General features: G+C 43.2%; 1 protein-coding gene across 3 annotated transcripts; it reads left to right on the top strand.

Moving 5' to 3' along the window:
• Positions 1 to 2,146: 2,146 nt before the first annotated feature.
• Positions 2,147 to 17,139, top strand: WBP11 (WW domain binding protein 11). Of its 3 annotated transcripts, XM_075011101.1 has the most exons (13): positions 2,229 to 2,286; positions 4,712 to 4,771; positions 4,968 to 5,078; positions 5,938 to 5,969; positions 7,045 to 7,138; positions 7,645 to 7,841; positions 8,724 to 8,857; positions 9,582 to 9,781; positions 12,012 to 12,206; positions 12,903 to 13,004; positions 13,714 to 14,025; positions 15,455 to 15,637; positions 16,043 to 17,139. In XM_075011101.1, exons 3-13 carry the CDS (start codon positions 5,015 to 5,017, stop codon positions 16,459 to 16,461), a joined length of 1,932 nt encoding a protein of 643 aa, XP_074867202.1. In that variant the 5' UTR covers positions 2,229 to 2,286; positions 4,712 to 4,771; positions 4,968 to 5,014; the 3' UTR covers positions 16,462 to 17,139. The 3 variants fall into 3 exon arrangements, with proteins under 3 accessions (XP_074867186.1, XP_074867202.1, XP_074867194.1); XM_075011085.1 differs by lacking the exon at positions 4,712 to 4,771 and having other exon boundaries at positions 2,147 to 2,286; XM_075011093.1 differs by lacking the exons at positions 2,229 to 2,286; positions 4,712 to 4,771 and adding an exon at positions 2,528 to 2,719.
• Positions 17,140 to 21,379: the final 4,240 nt, after the last annotated feature.

Here is a 21,379-nt window from a genome sequence, read left to right as displayed (position 1 = left end):
ACACGTACTTCTTTTCATACTTCACAAACAAGATACTGTGTCCAAACTAATCAGAAATAAATGTTAAAACTCAGCAATGGTATAACAGTAATAATTACGTTGTATCTGTGAGAAACCACTATATTGGGGAGATTGTAAGAGAAGTAGCTCTTCCCCCTCTTTTTATATCCTTCCCTTTCTCTTTTCCCACTTTTTAATCTCTTCTCCTCCTACTTCCTCTCCCTTCCCCTTCCCATTGCTAGATGTAATTTTCTTTACATGCTGCAGCCCTAGAAAACAACAGTGGTTGCATACACATCAGCTTGTCTGATTCATTCAAAGGGCAGTGGGAGGATCTACAGATGAATTAATGCAATCCGTTTTGGGAGCAAATGGCTGTCAACCATCAGGAAATCCCCAGCAGAAATTATAAAGACAAAAAATTATTCACCTTTCTATGTTTCCTTGACAATGGTGGGAAAGAAGGAAAGACAAATGTACTGTGGAAAGAGAAGGGAGAAGAAGGTATTCATCTCTGTGCAAGTCATATCAGAGGTTGTGGCAGCCCAGCTGTCCCACAGGGTACAGAGCATGGGGCAATGACCTCACAGAGGCCTGTGGCTGGTCAGCGGTTCTGCGTGATCCAAGAAATGAGGCAGTTACCTCACAGAGGAATATGCAGATAACCAGATAGGAGGATCCCTGGGCTTTACTGTGAAACAGGTTAAAATGTAGGGTAAACTAGCTCTGAGTTTTTTCAAATTCTTTTCCCTAAATCCCATAAGAATATAATTTGGGTGATTATTTTTATTATTTACAGTGAGTTTTATTTACTGAAAAATACAGTGTGCACTCAATTGCCATGTATTGCTATGTATTTGTAATTGTCATCTGCCTGTGCACTTAATTGCTTTCCATAGACCTGAAATAGAAAAATAACTGAGAGAAAATGCTATTACTGTCCAGCTTAACTGAAACTAGAGTTTCTCTTCTCACGACAACACCACAGCAAAGAAATTGGAAAAAAAAATATAGTCTAGATGCTTAACCAAACTAAATCTTTTGAAGTTTGTTTAATGTATTTATAGATTTCAAGACAAGAAGGAACAATTATAGAATCTAGCTTGAAATCATGTATAACACAAGCCATAAATTTCCCCTACTTTCCACTGCATAAAGCCCCATAAAGTGTTTTTGCTTGCAAATCTTGATCAGAAGGCATACTACCACTGGTTGTTATATTTTTCTCCCCATGAAGGTACTAATGCAGCATCAAGTAATCTTAGGCCGATCTACACTTAAAAACGTCGACCTAGTTCTGATGCTCAGGATAATGAAAAAAAAAATCTGCACATGAACCACAGTCTGCCTCACCCTGGTCAGAGATGGTGACTGAGGGGCGGTAGAGGGGGCACGCTGGGCTCTAGCTCCCAACGCTACTTGCTGCTTGGTTTCCAGTGGGCATGCTCACACCGACCCGGTATACTCACTAACACTCCAGGGGGTAGCCCTGTTAGTCTGAAGCTTCATAAATAGCAAGCAGTCCTGTGGCACTCCAAAGACTAACACTTCTGCTTATCAAGTCATGAGCTTTCCTCGGTATGACCCACTTCTTCAGATCCTACCCAGGAAAGCTCATGACCTAATAAATGGGTTAATCTTTAAGGCGCTGCAGGGCGGCTTGTTACCAGTACCCCCGCTGAAGCAGGAGGCCTCAGCGCCAATCAAAGCCGCGGACCTCGCTCGCTACGTCAACAGCAGAACGCAGGAAACGAGCGCGGCCCGCCACGAGGCGGTAAAAAGAGTGGGAACGGGGAGGGACGCCCCAAGAAGGTCACTCAACGTGGTGACGTAATAACGGCGGCAGGAGAAATGGGGGGGTGTGATAGCCCCGCCCCTGTCTGCCTTAACGGTGTCCCGAGAACCGCAGGACACGCCCCCTTCCTCCGGGTCAGCTCTCTCGGCCGTCTCAGCGTCACGTGACCCGTCTGGGATGCCCGGGCCAATGGACGACCGAGCCCGCTTCTTCCCCACGCCTCCACTGCTGCACCATAGAGCCCGAGGAGGTCTGTGTTTGATGGAGCGGCTCCAGAAGTCTGACGCTCTGGCTACCAATTTCCGGTACGCCTAACACTCTCGCGTCCTGCTGGAGGCTCGGGGCGGAACTGGTGCGTTTGCGGCGGCGCGCCTTTTGCTCGCGCCCATTGAAGATGGCGGCGCGGCAGAGGAGGCCGGGGGTCGGGATTCTAGCGTAGGCGCTGGTCCCTGCAGCGTCGTAGAGGATCTCGGCCCTCGCCCTTGAGAAGGGTGAGAGGCGCGGAGCCTGGCGGGAGGCTGCTTCTTTGCCCAGCGCCCCCTCCCGCTCCTGACCACGGGGAGAGGAGCAGCTCGGGGACCAGCAGGCCCAGCTGAAGGGGGTGGGGGACCTATGGCGGAGTTGCCGAGATCGGCGGGGGCGGACTCTGTCCTCACCCGCAGCTTCCCTAGGTTCGGCCCAGGCTGCTGGGTGCGGCGCTGCAGGGAGGGAGCCGCGGTGCTGGGGAAGGGAGCGGAGACCTCGTGTCCTGCATAGCTGGAGTCCGTACGCGGAGGGGCTCGTCACTGACACAGAGACAAGGCGGCGAGCCCTTCGGTGTCCTGAGGGCCAGGTGTCGCCAGGGTAATGGAACAGGATGGTGGGGCCGGCTGTGTTAGTTGAACAAACGTGACAGATGCAGAGTTTGGGGCCCTTATGTGAGAGGTAGGCCTCAGTGTTCACTCCCACTCCTAGCGCGTTCTTGGCTAGCGAAGATAATGATCCGAGAAATCAAACTCCTTCTGCCTTAACTGTCTATAACAGGCCACTTACTGTATCTAACCACTAACACAAAACTTAGATCACTTTACTTGTAAACATAGTGATTGTGGTGCTTTATAGGCAGACTGCGGATGAAAGCGTTTTGCAAATGTAGAACTAAACAGTGTACTGACTGCACATTAATCATTCATATCTCTTGAGTAAGGGCCCAATTCTGCTCATATACTGAGGGCACCTAGTTCCACATTAGGACACTGTTCTGTATTTTAAAGGCAATTTTATGACTCTAATTTCAGGTTGAACCTCTCTAATTCAGAACTCTGTCATTTGACAAACTCCATAATATGGCATGATTTTAGTTAGTTGGATGACCATTTATCGTGGATGTGGCCAATATTCCTGTGGTCCCAGAAAGTTTTATTGCCACTGGTCCTGGCTCTCAGTGTTCTGTGCTATTATTTAAAGATAATTATCCCTAAATGTCTTCTAAGAGCCTAGTAAGCAGTGGAAGCGCTGGTAATGTGGTAGAAGATATTGACCTCCCACCATCCAGCAAATTCTGTCATCCAGCACTGGTCAGGTCCTGAGGGTGCCCGAAGAGAGAGGTTCAGCCTGTATAATCGTTATATGGCAGATAATTTAAAAGTTTTATAGGACACAAGCTAGCATGGCTTCATGTCCAAACTTTGTAGTGCCAGATAATTAAACTAGAGCAGAAAAAGAGGACATGTTAATCTGGAGACAAATCTTCCTGCTTTGTACTAGATGTACAGTTTATGAAGCAAAATTATAAGTCCAGGCATTTACTAATGCATTTTGAGACTTGTCAAAGATATCCCTTGGGCTGGAGATGATTAGTACTGGCAGTATGGGAAGAGTGTACCAAGAGATATATGTGGTAGGCTGCAGCTGGAACACAGAGCTTTTGACCAAGCTGGTGCAGCCTTAGATTCAACTTGATGCCATGTGTTCCATTAAACATCCATGCAAAAATGGACATTTGCTTTTTAATGTTTTATTGGATCAATTCTAAAATTTCAGGTAGTGTTTTAGATATCAGTGGGCAGAAGGACCCTACTGATTCTTGAGGCGATTGATAAGGGAAGAGTGGGGGATATGCAGGTCTCCTGCCTTCTGTTTAGGAGATCTGCTCACAGCTATAATGTCTCTGTAAGTGTGTATAGGTTCAGTAACTTGTTGACAATACTAACACCTTGCAGAATAACAATACCCCATTTCTTCTCTGTCCATCCTCCCAATAGAATTCAGTGTTGACATCTTGAATGATTTATCTCCCATGCAGAAAGAGAAGTAATAGTGGGTGTTTTGGGGGACACAGAGCCAAGACATGCAGCCCAGTGAAGTGTGGGGGGATAAAAATGGGAGCCTTGCTATGGGGGAAAGGGGATTGTAGGACACAGAGCATCTGGAATGGGGGTGAAATGAGAGATCACACTGAGCCGCTGGTGAGGGGGAGAATGGAGGACCCTTGGAGATTTGGGCACGAGGTAGGGAGTATTTCAGGGAGTCCCTGAAAGATAGAAGGATTAGTTGATGGCATACATGGAGTTGGTACGGGGAGTGAGGGAGGAATACAGGTAGCTCCTGGAATGTGCAATGAACTCTCCCCTATAGGTCTGTTCAGGTCTAGGCCTGAACCAGACCTTAACTCAGCTGACCAAGCCCTAGAGGGTTGTTATTTTCCAACTCGGTCCTGACATTTGTCCCCAAAGCTGAATCAGCACTACTGTTTTCCTCCTGCCCTTGCTGTCCATTGACCCTGCTGCACTGTGTGAACTGCAGAGTGACAGGCACTTGTACTTTTCAGCAGAGCATCCACAGAGACAGGAGGAGAGCCAAACAGACACAAGCCCAAGAGGGTCTGCTAGTTTTCACGCTTGACTCAGGCGCTCCACTTGTTTGTGTTGAGTTTAGGTCGAGTTGCACGGCTCTACTCTGATTACAGAAGCATCAAAGTCTACAAAATCCTACTTAGTACAAACATTATGCTTTTCATTTGTGTTGTCATGAATAGTCTCTTGCTGGTAAAATGATGTGGTTGTGTGGTTTTGTGTGTTTGCCTGAGTCTGCAGTGGTACTCTGCATGTTCTTGAGCATTGGGATTTAGGGAGGCAATAGGTATCTGAGTTTCTTGGAAAACAAGCACTAATGTGGATGTGGCTTTTTTTAGGTGTCTCTTTCCCGTTTTAGTGAAGAAAAAAAAAACAGTTGGTCAAAATGGGGCGACGATCAACATCTTCCACCAAGAGTGGGAAGTTCATGAATCCTACAGACCAGGCCCGTAAGTATCCACTACATTTCTTGATGTAAGCATGGTTAATTCATCTGAAGTAAAGAAGGGAGTGAAAGCTGGTTGGGAGTCAGGTCAGGTTCCATACGCATTGTGCAGTTAGAGGAGGAAACAAAGCTACAAATGTCTGTTCTTTCTATTTAGTGTAAGTACTAAGATTCTGATGGTCAGATAGGTATGTAGAAACATAGGCAGAAAGGTCAACTCTTGCCATCAAATGGTTCATCTGTCTCTGATTAGCAATGTTTTAAGTGTGTCCAAAATGTAATTTAAAAAAAATTATATTTTATATCTGTATCAAAGATGTCAATCATCTAGTGAGCACTAAATTCAAGGAGTATTATCTCAAAAATCAGAGAGGTAGCCAAGTTAGTCTGTATCTTCAAAAACGAGAAGTAGTCCCGTGGCACCTTATAGACTAACAGATATTTTGGAGCATAAACTTTGGTGGGCAAAGACCTGTTTCGTCGGATGCAAGGGATCTTTGCTCACAAAAGCTTATGCTCCAAAATATGTATTAGTCTGTAAGGTGCCACAGGACTTCTTGTTGTTTTTGTTTCAGAAAGACTCCTTATTCCAATCTGGTTACATCCATGGGGTGGATGTGTATAGAAATCTCTCTCCTTTTGGAGGAGTCAGGTAGCCAATATGGCTATCTGTCCCCTTCTTTTTTCTATAATAGGTATAAAATATGATTGTTTCTAATCAAATATCTGAGACAAACTGGGTGTGGGTGGAACTGGGTTTCAGATCACAAGGTGTTAATAAACAGAACTCCAGTAGTAGTCACAAGGGAAGAGTTATGATTATGTTTGCTTCTTTTTCAATTAGTCTTTTTCCTCCAATGCAGGAAAGGAGGCCCGGAAGAGGGAGCTGAAGAAGGTAAGACACTGTTATTACCATCCATAGGAACACCTGGGTATCACCGTTCTAATATGCATCACAATTCCAACTGTTGTGGGCTTTAGACAATGGGTAGAATCCGGACTTTCTGGTTGGCTCCTCAAGAGTCATTTTCTGTACCGTGGAAAATATTGACTGACCAAGTAATATAAAGGAATGTTGTCAACTAAAATAACATTTGTCTGAATTTTGTTAACCTGCAACTTCTATCTGTAATACCATAATTGTGGGGGGAGGGAGGAAACCTTAGATTTTTTTCCCCGCTTACTTTGTCCTTTGTTAGCACTTTTTGTGTTCCCATATTTGTCTGGGTCTTTTCCAAAATAACCAGGGATGAGGAAACAAAATTGTGGGGCGGAAAAGGAATGCAACATGACAGTGCTTGGCAGTGCTAGGAAATAGTAAATGGAATGTGCAATAGTACTTTAACTAGTTGGTTTTCAACTAGGGCATACACAGAGCTATGCAAAAGTCTTTTGGGGGTACATCAACTCATCTATCTGCATAGTTTTACCACAGGCTACATAAAAAGCACTTAGCGAAGTCAGTACAAACTAAAATTTCATAGGACAATGACTTGTGTATAAAGCATTGTGTACGATACGCATAAATACAGTGTATATATGCCAAATAATTTATTTTATAATACTGTAAAAATGAAAACGCAAGACATTTTTCAGTAATAGATTACCGTAACACTTGCATTTCATGTCTGATTTTTTTATGCAAGTAGCTTGTAAGTGAGGTGAAACTTGGATGTATGCGGGACAAATTAGGTTCCTGAAAGGGGTACAGTAGTCTGGTAAGGCTAAGAGTCACAGCTTAATTTCCTTTTGAAATGCACTTCACTGGATAGTATAGTGTGGTGAACGTTTGTAAAGTATTTTGAAATGAATGGATTAATTTATTTCTCTTTTGAGGGTGTTTTGTGAGCATGTTTGGAATTCCTGGAAACCTGAATTACAAAGAGAGATATGTGATATGTTGGATTATGTCTCTTCCCCTATTTATCATGGAACAATACTTTTTCTGATTCTTTATTTTATGACCTCAGAACAAGAAACAGCGGATGATGGTACGAGCAGCTGTACTTAAGATGAAAGATCCCAAACAGATCATTCGTGACATGGAGAAATTGGATGAGATGGGTGAGTGGATACCATCTGGAGGGACTTGTGTTTATGGTGAGAGAATGGGAGGTGAGGATTGAGAGATGGTGTAACATGGATTTGAGGGTTCATGGAGGAGCTACGTTGATTGTAACTACAGAAACTTGGCCAAATACTGGGTTTTGCTTGTTACAAGGAATTGAACAGGAAAGTGGGTAAATGATTCTTGGAAGTGGGAGAGGTATTGACAGTTTTCCAGGTAATTGGATTTTGGAGAATTTTGGATGACTGGATATTCCTATGGAAGACAAACTGATGGAAACAGTGCATATTGTCACTCTAACGGCTGTGTAAAAGAAGACAATCTCTAAGGATATGGAGACCTGATGGAAAGCTAATGCAGATAGTCACTCATTGTCTCCAGAGATTGCTGTATTAAACATGTATGCAATATATGCATTGGGGTGTCCATGGCTGCTGTTGTGGGTCTCCTCTGTAATTTTTTTAATTGTTTGTTGCCTTTTTGTCCTGCTACTCTGGATTAGAATTTAACCCAGTACAGCAGCCACAACTGAATGAGAAGGTGCTGAAGGACAAGCGTAAGAAGCTGCGTGAGACCTTTGAGCGTATCTTGAGACTGTATGAGAAGGAGAATCCTGACATCTACAAAGAATTGCGCAAGCTGGAAGTGGAGTATGAGCAGAAGAGGTCACAGCTCAGCCAATACTTTGATGCTGTCAAGGTGACATTTGTTCCTCACATTTAAGGGCATGCAGTGCTGGGGTGGTAATCATATTTGCTTGGAGCAAAGCCACTGCAAAGGAAAAGAGCTTTATAAGAGACTGGCATATTCTGTACTTGGTTCTTAGTCCCTGGTGTGTTGGGTATTTTCCACCAAGTGGCATATTGTGCACATTGGCTGTCTCCTCAGCTGCAGTACTTAAGCAGTGCCAACATGATCTATCAGTATATCCTCAGTGTCCCTGGGATATTAGATTTTATTTCATGAAGGGTTACAAGGAAGGATGATTTTGGAATGGCTTTAAAATGGAAGAGAGACTCTATCTTGCATACCTGGTTTGAGAGAGAAGTCCTTTCGTAACGTTAACAAATCTCATTTTGTTTTATAAGCTGCTTCAGTTTATGTGCATATAATGAGACTGGCTGTTAATGTTTATTTGTAAGTGTTTCTGTGGTCCTGCTGTAGTAACGGAGTCCCTGAGTTCTTTCTCAGGCAACTATAAATCCTTCTTATATCATGTACTTCCCAGATGTTCTGGAAGGGCATGGTGCTCTTGCCGGCAGAGTCTAGAGGAATGTAAGCTTGCTTAGGTTTTGTTTATTTGAATGGGGAAATGTTTTCCACTTGCTGAACTCTGTGTATCGCCCTTGACAAGAGACCTTAATTATTGTATGCTTGTGATCTGTTTCTCCAAATATTCATTTGACTGTCTAACATGAAGTGTACAATACCACCAGTCATCCTTATTGAATAACGATTTTTATGAGAGGGAAGGGATGGACACCTCGCCCTGTATATTCTGTCATATGAGGGGTGTGCACGTGATCCTCATTCCTTTGCCTTCTGAGAGATTAATCTGCCAGCTGTTTGTCTTTCTTCCAGAATGCACAACATGTTGAGGTGGAGAGTATACCCCTGCCAGACATGCCTCACGCTCCATCCAACATCCTGATACAGGACATCCCCTTACCTGGGGCTCAACCACCTTCTATTCTCAAGAAAACATCAGCCTATGGGTAAGAGAGACCTCTCCTGGAGGAGTAATAAATGCTGAATATTTGTGTTACGGCTGGGCAGAAGGGGTTATTGGTGCAAGTGATGTTTGGGAGAGTGAGTGTTGGAATTCCTGAGGCAGTGACATCCACGTCTGTCTCTGCTGTTAAAACGCTTTGTGCCTTGGTCATCAGAGTCAAGATGAGAGAAGTGTCTTTGGTTTTCATCTGCCTTAAGCTCCATTGCTAAAATTCTGTCCCTACAGTGTTATCACTGTCCGACTGCTTTTATCTTAAATACGTCCAAGGTCTCTTGGTTGCTTTTCCGTTCAATTCAGGCTTCTGTTTCCCTTCTTACTCTGGCCCGTCTCCCAGTTCCTCCTGCTTCCCTTTCCTCTTATTGATTACTAATTTTATTTCTGTCAGCTTCATGCTATCTTCATTTTGCCCCAGCATTTTTTCTAGTTCCCACTTGTCTTACTCTCCTCCTCCTTTCTGTAAGCACATTTCTTTCATAAACCTTCATCTCTTCCACGTTTAAACCTTTTTTTTTGTTAATTAATCCATAAAACTCTTTGGACAAAGAGTATGGTTTACTCCGTTTTTTGTAAATTTTTAGTGTATATTTATGGCACATGGGACAGACAACTGGATCATCGTCTAAATGGTTGTTGTGAAGATAAACATGAAAATTTGTCGTAATTCTTCCCGATCATTTCCTTTACCCATTTTTCCCCACCATTTCCAGCCCTCCAGTCCGGCCCGTTTCTGTACTTCCACCTCCAGGACTTGGTGTTCCACGTTTACCCCCAGGTCGGAAGCCCCCTGGGCCACCACCAGGGCCTCCCCCACCTCAAGTCCTACAGATGTACGGCCGTAAAGTGGGCTTCACTTTAGAGGTGGCCCCTTGGAGGCGAGAGGAAGAGATTTCTTACAGTCCTGACACAGGTAACAAGTTACTCCTCCTTTCATCCAGTTTGAATATTATCCAAGTACTGGAGATTCAGTTAATGTTGAATGTTATGACTCAGAGGGAAAGTGCACAGTTATGTTATCTGAGACTGCCTTCTGTAGGTTCACTTGATCATTTTCTGATAATATGAAAGATTTAAATAATTACATTGCTTGGCCAAATGGTAGCTAAGGCTGTGGCTACATAGCAGCCTTATTCTGAAATAAGCTATTCTGGAAGAGCTGTTTTCGAATAGTTTATTTTGAAATAATGCTGCTACACCCAAAAATGCAGTTTGAAATAGCACTTGGCTATTTTGAAATATATTATTTAAACACATAGAGCCATTGGACACACTATGGCTTATTTCAAAAAAGATACTATTCCCTGTGAAATGGTTTACCAATTTCAAAAGAAGATGGCTGCTATTTTGAATTTATTTTGAAATAGTGGTTGTGTCATGTAAATGTTAAGTTATTTCAAAATAACTTTGCTGTGTAGACCTGTCCTAAGATAAGAGAAATTTTTGAAGTGTTTTGAAGGGTGTTGCTTCCTCTTAGATGAAGATAGCTAAATGAATGGAATGAATTCAAATAAAGCAAAATGAGACTGGATATTAATAAGCCTTTGCTGCTTGTAGTTAAATGTCATAGACTAGAGAATCATTTCCTAAGGGAAGTGGTAGGAAACCCCCCACCCCCTCAGTCATTAAAGTCATCTGAAAAAAAGTCCGACTGGGAGACAGACAATTTTCCATTTTAGATTTCTGTGAGCAAAAGTCCCATGTCTGATACATGCCTCTTTAGCTTTAGAGAGAGCTTCTTTTGTTTGAATGATTATGCTTGTAAGTTCCTTTGGGAGTTGTAGCATGTTGCATAATTTAATGCCAGGGTTGATGGCTTCAGGAATGTGGGACCTCACATTTAAAATTGTTTCCCCAGTTGGTGGTATTTAGAAAAGTTGCACATGCTTCTATTCCTATACCTAGTGTTTCTCATGAGCACATGTAACATTAGTAGCCGAGAAGCAGAACTAATTATATCCTCATTAATATCATTTAAATTCTGCAGGACCTCCATATATTGTGTAGTGAAAATAAGTTTATTGCCTTATTCACATAACAAAGTGCTAAGGAGACATAACATTAGGTTTTGTGAGACTAGAAAAAGCACAGAGTGGGGTGACCAACAACATGAGTCAACAGTGTGATGCTGTTGCAAAAAAGCAAACATGATTCTGGGATGCGTTGACAGGTATGTTGTGAACAAGACACGAGAAGTCATTCTTCCGCTCTACTCTGCGCTGGTTAGGCCTCAGCTGGAGTATTGTGTCCAGTTCTGGGCACTGCATTTCAAGAAGGTTATAGAGAAATTGGAAAGGGTCCAGAAAAGAACAACAAGAATGATCAAAGCTCTAGAGAACATGACCTATGAAGAGAGGCTGAAAGAATTGGGCTTGTTTAGTTTGGAAAAGAGAAGATTGAGGGGGGACGAGATAGCGGTTTTCAGGTATCTAAAAGGGTGTCATAAGGAGGCGGGAGAAAACTTGTTCTTCTTGGCCTCTAAGGATAGAACAAGAGGCAACGGGCTTAAACTGCAGCAAGGGAGGTTTAGGTTGGACATCAGGAAAAAGTTCCTAACTGTCAAGGTGGTCAAATGCTGGAATAAATTGACTAGGGAGGTAGTGGAGTCTTCATCTTTGGAGATATTTAAGAACAGGTTAGACAAATGTCTATCAGGGCTGCTCTAGACAGTATTTGGTCCTGCCATGAGGGCAGGGGGCTGGACTCGATGACCTCTCAAGGTTCCTTCCAGTGCTAGCATTCGATGATTCTATGACCAGAGAAATTCAGAAAGGTAGAAATGAATAAATAGAATTGAACTGAGGGTGCAGGTATTGTTCAGTAGCCAAAAAAAAAAAGCAATGGTGACAGCTGACTGGACTAGAAATAAAAGAACCTCAACCCTTCTTGTGTTCCCTTCTTCTTAGTGACATGAAAATACTGTCTTCTATTAACCATAGAGCTGATTAACTCTCCACTTGGAGGGGGTATGAAATGGATAAATGCTACACAATGTATGTCTGTTCCTCACTAGAATGGAGTTCGTCATTCATGGGAGAAGTGCGGGGTGTTTCTCTAACTATAGAAATAAACTAGAGACGTAGATTCTTTTTCTTCCACACTGGTGTGCTTTGCTCCCATATACTCTGCTTTCTGTTTCTCAGGTCAGCGAGGGCATGATGATGATGCCTCCAGCACCAGTGAAGATGAGGGGTATCCTGAGGACATGGATCAAGACAGGCATGATGACAGTAGCGATGACAGTGATAGTGACAGATCAGATGCAGACAGCGAAGGCGATGAATTCCTGCATCGTGAAAATGATAATGAAAGGGAGGGTGGTGAAGACAAGAAATCAGGTGTGTGTGGTCGGAACCCCATTTCATTATAGCTTGAAAAATGACTGTAAGTGGGACTGCAGTGTAGTCTGAAAAGTAATAACGCTTATTTCCCTTCATTCTGTAGCCATGAAGCTGAAAGGAGAACAAACTGAATTCTGTTCTAGGTTAGCTAACTAAATTATTACTGATGTTCCTGTTTAAAGAGTTTTTATTACTTCTAGTAAATGAATCAGAGCTCATTCACCTGAAATTTGAGATCCCTGTCCGAGGCTGCAACATTAGTATTCGACTTTAGCTCTCTTGTTAAAATATGTACGCACTTGACCTGTAGCATTGAGTAAGAAACCTGGAACTCCACAATGCAATTTTTAGTTCCATGTCAGAATACAGCCACACGTTAATGACTTGAGATTTTTTCGAAAGAACTGTTCAATATATATTTAATGAATTTCAGGCTAATCGTAGACAAAGATTACATCATTCACTGCAGAACAGCATTAGCCATCTACTCAACTATTTGAGTGGAAGTCAGGAACACTATTTAAAATTGATGGGAATTTTAGGAGAGTACAGTGTAGTGGGTCACATAACTCCAGTGTTAATATTTTTACTATCTTGAAAAGAGTCACAAGATATATAAGTTGCTAGCCACACTGTGTGATAACATTTTCCTATATATATTTGATTTTTCTCCTTCCCCTATTATCTCTGCAGGGCTTAGTGTGCGGTTTGCTGACATGCCTGGGAAGTCACGGAAAAAGAAGAAGAACATGAAGGAACTGACGCCACTTCAGGCTATGATGTTGCGAATGGCAGGTGAGAACATTCCTTAGCTGGTGTATATAAAATATTTAGCTTTTTAAAAAAAAATATTTTTGCTTGCTTAATTTCTCTACCTTAATGAAGGTAACCTAAACTAATGAAACATTAATATTTCTGCTGCTAAGAAAAAAAAGAGAAGGGAGAACATAAACAGCAATTCAGTTTTAAGTAATTTCAAGGGAACAGTACTATGTTCTCAGTATTCTAATCTTCAGGATTAAGATGCCTGTGAAAGATGCCTCTATAGATGTATAAAGATGAGCTCATAACTTCATCAATATGCGGTTGTCTTTCTCCAAACTTGAGCTCATGTTCCCTTTCTTGTTAAGAGCTGTACTTAGAAGTATCAATTGTTTCACTTTTCCGCTCATACTGAATCACCTTTTTAAAAAAAGTGAAATTTTTTTTTAGTTCTCAAAAAATCCCCAAAGTGTAGCAGTTGAAGTTATGTAAGAGAAATTTCAGTCTGAAAGGAATTGTTAACCAGGGAAAATATTAAGTGGTTATGGCATAGCCTTCCGTCCCTCATGGTGGTGCTACCTATGAGAGCTGTATCCTTTTTTTTATCTATTTTGTAAAGTAGCTAAACGAGGTCAGTTTTTTCCCTCCTACCCATCGCCATTTTGTGAGGGAGGAGATGAACCTCCATCCCAGGTTTTTCTATGCTGTTTATAAATGTTCCTTGGCTTTTCTATGCCTTCAGGTCAGGAAATCCCTGAGGAGGGGCGAGAAGTAGAGGAATATTCAGAAGAGGAGGAGGAGGAGGATGAAGATGATTCTGAGTCTGAAGACACACCACAGCAGCAACAAAAGGAGGAGTCTCATACAGAGACTGGATCGTTGTCTACTACAACTTCTCAGTCGCAACAGCAGCAGCAACCACCTCCACAGCCTGTTCCTCCAGCTCAAATACAGGCACCGCCCATGCCTGGGCCTCCCCCTCTGGGACCACCTCCTGCGCCTCCCCTGAGGCCTCCAGGACCACCTACTGGTCTTCCCCCAGGCCCTCCGCCAGGTGAACACTTAACTTATTTTTTGTTTACATTAACTTGATGCTGCTGAAGGGTGTTGGGTTCCAATCTCAGTCCTGCAGAACGAGAGTTCACTGTTTTTTGTTCCTGGCTAGCTATGAAGGCAGTGCAAGCTTCTCTTCAATTGTCCTGTGAATGTTTCAACCCTTATCAAGAAAAGGAAATTTACTTAGAGGGAAATTTTATACCATTCTTATTCAGTAGTGGGAGTCCACAGTCAGCCAATTGGCTAATTAGTACCTATTATGATGGTTTTACCGTTTAAGGGAGGGAGACAGCAACTTATTTTTCATAGATCAGCGGCAAATAATTTGGTCACCAGTTATCTGAACTGGATTGCAGCAGTTGACGTAGAAATGAAAGTCTCTGCAACCTGTTGTCTGAGCCATCTAATTTTATTAAATAGAATATTTGCCTTGGCAGCATGAGGGCATCTAGAATAATATACAAAATGAGCCCAGTGCTATTACTGTGCATGTGTACTATGAATAAGGGATATGATTTTAATAAGTACATGTGAAGCATGTCCCCAAACTTGTCTTCCTCATCCCCCTAAAATAAAAATAATAAAAAGCCAGACCCCTCAACAGCCTGCCATCTATACTGCTGCCATGAAATCAACACAGTTCAGCTCTACCAGGATAGTGGGGGAAGCAGATTCCAGAATGAAAGGTCTTACTTTGAAGTTCATTTATTTTATTGAAATCTAGGCCTTGTTGTACATGGTGGGGAGAGTCTCCCAGACAGCTACTGGGTGGGCCTACACGTTCCCCAAGAAAAGGAAATGCAGGTACAGGTTGAACCTCTCTAATCCGGCACCCTCTGAACCTAACCAGTGCTGGACTTGAGAATTTGGCCAACCATGGGAGGTCAATAGAGTCTAACTCATTACTAACATTTCCACTGCTTACCGGGCTCTTAGAAGTCATTTAGGGATAAATTACAGCTAAATAACAGCACAGAACACTGAGAGCCAGGACAGGTGCTGTAAACAAACTTTATGGCACCACAGGAAAGTTAGATGCAGCTCTAAGTAGTCATCCAGCTAACTAAAATCATGCCAAATTACAGATGTTGCTGGACAACAGGGTGCTGGATTAGAGAGGTTCAACCTGTATTAGAATATAGTGTCTTGGGAATGTGTGTGATATTGAGCACTTGAATTGAATGCTATAGATGAGAAATGTTGGGAGATAGGATTTCCCCTTTTTTCCAGTTATGATGTTGCCAGTATACACATAGTATAGACAAAACCTTTCTTAAGAAACCATAGGAATAGAAGATCAGTTATTTAAAGGGATGGCTTATATTGGAGACAGCTCCCCTTTGTCTCAGGTGCTGTTTGATATTACATGATACAATGTTTTTTTGACTCATGAGTTAAGGTCCTATGTTTTGCCTGTATATTTTTAGGGGCTCCTCCATTCCTGAGACCGCCAGGGTTGCCAGGGTTGCGTGGGCCTTTACCACGACTCTTACCACCAGGGCCTCCACCTGGCCGGCCCCCTGGTCCTCCACCTGGCCCACCTCCAGGACTGCCACCTGGCCCTCCACCACGTGGGCCTCCACCACGTTTACCACCTCCGGCACCACCAGGTAAATTTTTCTGCTTATTTTGTATAATTCATTTAGAACTTTCCTACTGGAACTTGAGTTAGTATGTGTGGTATAGGGAAAGGTTTCTTTCCAGTGCCTTGCAGCCTACATTCAGGCTACAAACGTGGTGGGCAGTGCAACTTGTTCCCTTCCATTGCATGTCGTTTTAGGTTGTTACTTTACCTTTAACATCAGTGACTAATTCCCTGCAGTTCTGTGTAAATTTTGAACCTGGAGGTTTGAATTCCCATTATAGCAGAGGTTGCTTTCATTGTATGGTATCATAGAACTGTTCTAGTTTGCCCCTAATGTTGACCTCCCTGTTAGAATTCAATTAATGAGCTTGCTCTAGATTGTTTCCAAGTGCTCTTTCAGCTTGCTCAAACTTCGCCCTCCTGTCTGCAGGTATCCCTCCTCCTCGTCCAGGCATGTTGCGTCCACCTCTGGTGCCCCCACCTGGACTTTTCCCACCAGCTCCCCTTCCAAACCCAGGCGTGCTGAGTGCCCCACCCAGTCTGATCCAACGCCCCAAGGCAGATGACACCAGTGGAGCTACCATTGAGAAGAAAGCCACAGCCACAATCAGCGCCAAGCCACAGATTACCAACCCCAAGGCAGAGATAACCCGCTTTGTGCCCACTGCTCTGCGAGTGCGACGTGAGAATAAGGGGGCTACCGCTGTCTCCCAGAGAAAACACGATGATGAGCCAGCTCTCCAATTAACCAAAGCAACCCCTAAGGCTGGTTCCTCTGCCCCAGTCTCTGTGCAGACTAAGGATGATGTGTATGAAGCCTTCATGAAGGAAATGGAGGGGCTCCTGTGACATACCTTCACCCCAGGCAAACCTCCCAACTGTGGAGTGCAAATCAAACTACTGTGCGTGGGGGCGAGAGTTGTATGTCCTGTAATAGACCCAGTCATTGAAGGAGACCACCCCCTGGCTCATCAGCAGAGTGTGTGGGGAGGAGAGGTTGTGATGGAGTGTTCCACCTAACCACAGTATAACTTATCAAATAGGCACAGAATGGAGACGCTTGCAGACAGGTTCTGGTGGGAGCCTTCCTTTCAGTGCCAGAATTGCCTGGATGCTATGATGGAATCTCTCTTAGCTTTTCTATTGCAGGACACTAGTACTGAAAGACAAGTGTGTCTGGCACTCCCACTGGGACCTTTTCACCACCTCAATGCTTTGGGTAGGGTGCTAGAATAAACTCCTGAGGTACTGGAAATACGTTGGCAACATTTCATACACACACCTGGTCATTAAGTTTTGATGATCCATTTTGGTTGTCTTTTGTAAATATATTGTAATACTGTGTTTTTAGTTGCAGTGAGATGGATTGATCACTTCCTGCAAGAGGTTATCAGAGAGGTATTTTGTTGCATATACTTCATGAGTTTTGCACCTTGTGCCCTCCTGAGTCAACGTGGTGGCTTCCTGCTGACAGGGAAAACTTCAGCGTCTCTCATGAAACCAATAAATGTTTGATGTACTAAAACACCTGGCACCATGTTATCTGGTATCTGTATTAATGCAGCTGGGAAGGGCTGAACATAGCTTCCAGGGAGGAAGGATTGTTCTGAGCATCATGGAAGAAGAGGCTGGTTAGATTTTGAATTAAGCACAGTCATTTAAAAATGTTTTATGAAGTCATGAATAAATCTACTGGAAATGCTATCTGTCACAGGACCTGCACTGACCAGTAGCATGTATAATCCTCACTAATTTAAAACCCTCTTTGTGAATCAGCCTTTGTTAGGTGAATATGTCATTGAGAGATCTGAAACGTGGAACTTGTAATGGTTAACAAGCTTCTCCGTTTATGCCAGTAAAGTTTATAACTTGCGTCAAGCCTAAAACACTTGATTACACTGATGAGAAAGTTTATCAAGTTATAAGTAAAAACGACTAACAAATTTTAAGAGCATGAATACTATTTTACTGACAAATTTGTAACAAATTATGTAAAATGTGAGAATCTTGAAGTAAAAATATTAACCATTAGGATTTCCTCACTTAACATAAACAGGTTATATTTAGAATATTTCTCCATAAATCACCTCTTCTTCCATTCCACCCATAAAACCCTATTCCATTCACCAGTCTTCCATCTTTTCTAGTGTTAACTCCAGACTATCCCTAGCACATGTCTACATACTAACCATATATACCAATACACTGCCAACACATGCAGGACACAAATCTGCTCTAGTCCACCTCGTGTTCAAGGGATACCAGTACTTTAATTTCTCTTTACCAAATGACAATAACCCCCCAGCATCTCATTGTTTTTTAGGGCCAGTTGGGATCACTTAGAGCAGTGATATTCAGACTGAGGGTCATGAGCTAGAGGTGACTCAAGTGTTTCCTGTTGCTTGGTGCAAAGTGTTATATTGTTGTGATGGGTTGAATCACAGAAATCTTTTTGGGGTAATGCCAAAGTATGTTGATCAAGCCTTTGGTGCCTGCTTTCCTGCTAGCTGGGTGTTAGCCAATGGCCGGGTAATGAGTGGTCTGTGAGCTTTATCACATCCGAGTCCTTGACTGCTAGGACCAGCAGTCCCTTCACAGCAGGCAGCCAAAGTGGCTGATGGATGCCCCCAGAGATCCATCCCAGTCTTTAACTGCTAGGACAGACAGTCCCTTCGCAGCGGGCAGCCAGGGAGGCTGACAGGTGCCCCAAGAGTCTGCTCTGTGGAGGCAGCACGACTCAGCGCTCAACTTTTATTGCACCTTACCAATGACCAGGCTGATATAGCCAAATGGCTTAGGTTCTTTGTTTGTGTTCGGCTGAGTTACAGTAACTGGAAGGAGTCAGGCTGAAAGCTTAAATGGTTTCTGTTTATTAAAAGCAGAAATAAAATCTTAACAGTCACAAGGTTATTGTTCTATCTTCTTAACTACTAGTAGGATGATACATATGGTATACCAATTAGATTACAAATGAAAAGTTACCCATTTGAGGACCAGATGCCTCAGCCTAAAGAGCTCTCACTATTAAATGTGCACAAAAGTACGTTGCAGGTATAATTCTCATCCCGTGTGTCCTTTGACTCCGGCGTAGCAACGTCGTTCACTGAATCCCTCGGGAAGAACAAGTGAGGAGGGTGTCCCCTGGGACCTTGGGATGCAAAGACCTTAGCCGACTGGCAGGTATAGGTAATTGGAGCTTAGTTAGAGTGGTCTGCTGGGCCCTTCTTTATACCCCTTGGGTCACGCACATTCTTCCTTATCTAAAGGTACCAATTGTACTGGTTCGTCTTCATGACTCCAGTTCTCATAAGGCAGTTGCAATTTAATTTACGCTTGTAAGATACAGATAACCAAATCATTAAAACAGGACATTCTTTTTGTATGGGTGGGAGATTCTTTTTCTGGGATGAAGTGTGGGCCTATCAATTATCAGTACCAGCCAAGGGCAAGTTGAGGCCCTGTGGTCAACAGCTAGCCTGTTAGCCCCCTTGTCTGTATTCTTCAGTCCAGGGTCATGCTGACACGGCACATCTGTGTTTTGAAGCGTGAAAAGTCTGGGCCTGAGATAAGTGCATCTGTGCTCTCAAACATTCTAAGACTGCTGTTTTTTTGTGCTTGGTGCTCAGAGGCACAAAAAGGAGCAAGATGGAGTAGAGCAGGGGGATTCTGTCTGGCTACACTGGGACACTCTATTACCTAGTCCTACTGGGTCAGAAGCCCTGGTCTCCACCAGCCAAGGAACAGAGTTGGGATTACACCTCCCCCTCCCCCACCCTCAAAACAGGGCAATACAGACACTGAACCAGCTCAGCTCTGGGAGGACTCAGCTATATAAAACCTTCAATAGCACTAAGGAAACTACACTCAAAAGGGACAAACAAATCTTACTTCATGAGAAAGTTTTACACAGTGAAAGCTTGTAAGTTCATCTTAGTTACAAACATTAAAGAATGCCAGCTAATTCTAATTTATATGATGTGTGTGTACGTATATATAAATATAAACTTGTTACATGCAATTTCTTACCCTACATAGTTGATCTAAATATCCTTCACAAGCTAAACAGGGTCCTAGCTTGGGTCTGTTCCTTCCCCCTGTGTTCTATATTAGATATTTCCAGTGGGCATTTTATGTGGTAAGTGTGGGGGGGGTGCTTCTGGCAGCTATCTGGTGCCTACCCCTATTGTTTAATTTTTCCTTTTTTGAAGGACCAACTACATTTTGGGCTTACAGACCATTGGTTAGAATATTGAGCAATTCCTAATGTACCCTTTCTGAATCTCATTAGCACATTCAGAACTATAAACAGATCCACACTACGTATTTCCAATTACATACAAGACCGACACGTGCACAAAAATAGGATATTCACATTAATTAAATTGTAATGTTAAAACTGCTATTTTAGATGAGGTATTTTGTCTAAAGCTTCTGACTTACAAATATCCATAAGCCAATTTTCATGAAGCATGGGCGGCTGCGGCAACTGATGAAAGTATTAATCAGATTGCTGTCACTGTGTTGTCAACCAATTGTAGGTGAGCAAAGAGTACTTGGTCAGTTGCTTTGCAGAGAGTAATACAAGTTTGATGTCCCTGGGCCAGCACTCTGACCAGTCCCAAATGAGTGGAGGTTTCCTGCCACTGGACTACAGTCTGCTGCCCCTTCTTGCTGATGGCTCCGCTTCCAGCCATGGCTGGCCCCCCTGTTTCCATCCTGGCTGGGCTGCCGGCCACTAGCTCCCTTACTGCCAGTCTGCTTGGGCTACTGTCCACCTGCCCCACTACTGCTGGCCCTGGACCCATGGACAAGGGCTGTACAGGTGCTGGGGGGCCTGGCAGGGTCACCAGCTCCACTGCCACTGGGCTCCTGGCCCTGAGTGTTCTGGTCCAGGAATATCCATGGCCCTGCTGGACCATGGATGTTGCCAGACCAGAGTCCCAGTTTTGGGAAGTGCAACCTGTATATATAAAAATACTACATGGAACAATGAATTCCTACTACTATGGTTCTTTTGGGTAATAACGATCAGTAATGTGGCTCTTGAAACATTGAGATGGGATTAGTGGTGACCTGTATAACAGACGACTCCCCAAATTAAATCCTATTTCAAATGTAATAGCTGTAGTTAGACTATAACAGGAGTGCATTTTACAGTGCTTTCCTCTGAAAGCTGAATCCTTATTTAAAAACGTCCCGTGACAGAGGATTCTCCACCACCGTTGGCAAACCTGTTACTCCAGACATGGTCCAAGACGCATGCTATTTCACTGTGATCCTGTTCACTTTATCCACCCTTTCTATATGGGCTGGACATCACACTGTGCTAAACCAACTCATCTTCCTGATATTCAGACACCTGCTCCTTAGCAAGGGGTCAGAGATTGTCCCTCATCTGTTCCAGGTGTCTGCTTAGAGGCACCAGTGTATCTCCAATATGCTGCTGAGAGAAAGGGGAACTAATGTATGTGTTTAGGAAGGCTGCCTTCTGCTATTTCCTCCCTGTTCCTTCAGGGCAATATTCTAATTAATTAATTAATACAAAGAGAAGAGGTGAAAACATGCAGTATGTTCCTGCTTGTCCATTCTCTGTGTTCTGTGCTACATAAGCTATAAGACACACTAGCACTCTGTTATCATGTCCTCTGCTGAGGCTGAGTTCTGCTTGTAAGGTTATATTAATCTGCCATTAACTTGTGCTTACATTTTTATCATCTGTAGACAGATCAACACCCACCAACATCTGTTATAGGTGGTAGGTTGTGAG

The sequence above is a fragment of the Carettochelys insculpta genome, chromosome 1, assembly GCF_033958435.1.
Source record: "Carettochelys insculpta isolate YL-2023 chromosome 1, ASM3395843v1, whole genome shotgun sequence".
Taxonomy (NCBI): domain Eukaryota; kingdom Metazoa; phylum Chordata; order Testudines; family Carettochelyidae; genus Carettochelys; species Carettochelys insculpta.
The sequence above is the reverse complement of the archived record's forward strand: the minus strand, read 5'-3'. Positions and strand labels throughout refer to the sequence as shown.

Excerpts from the sequence above, each read along its gene's own strand:
- WBP11 (XM_075011085.1), top strand. The coding sequence starts at position 5,015 with ATGGGGCGACGATCAACATCTTCCACCAAGAGTGGGAAGTTCATGAAT. Across the intron at positions 7,139-7,644 it reads GGAGAAATTGGATGAGATGG|AATTTAACCCAGTACAGCAG; the intron begins GTGAGTGGATAC and ends ACTCTGGATTAG. Across the intron at positions 9,782-12,011 it reads TTCTTACAGTCCTGACACAG|GTCAGCGAGGGCATGATGAT; the intron begins GTAACAAGTTAC and ends TCTGTTTCTCAG.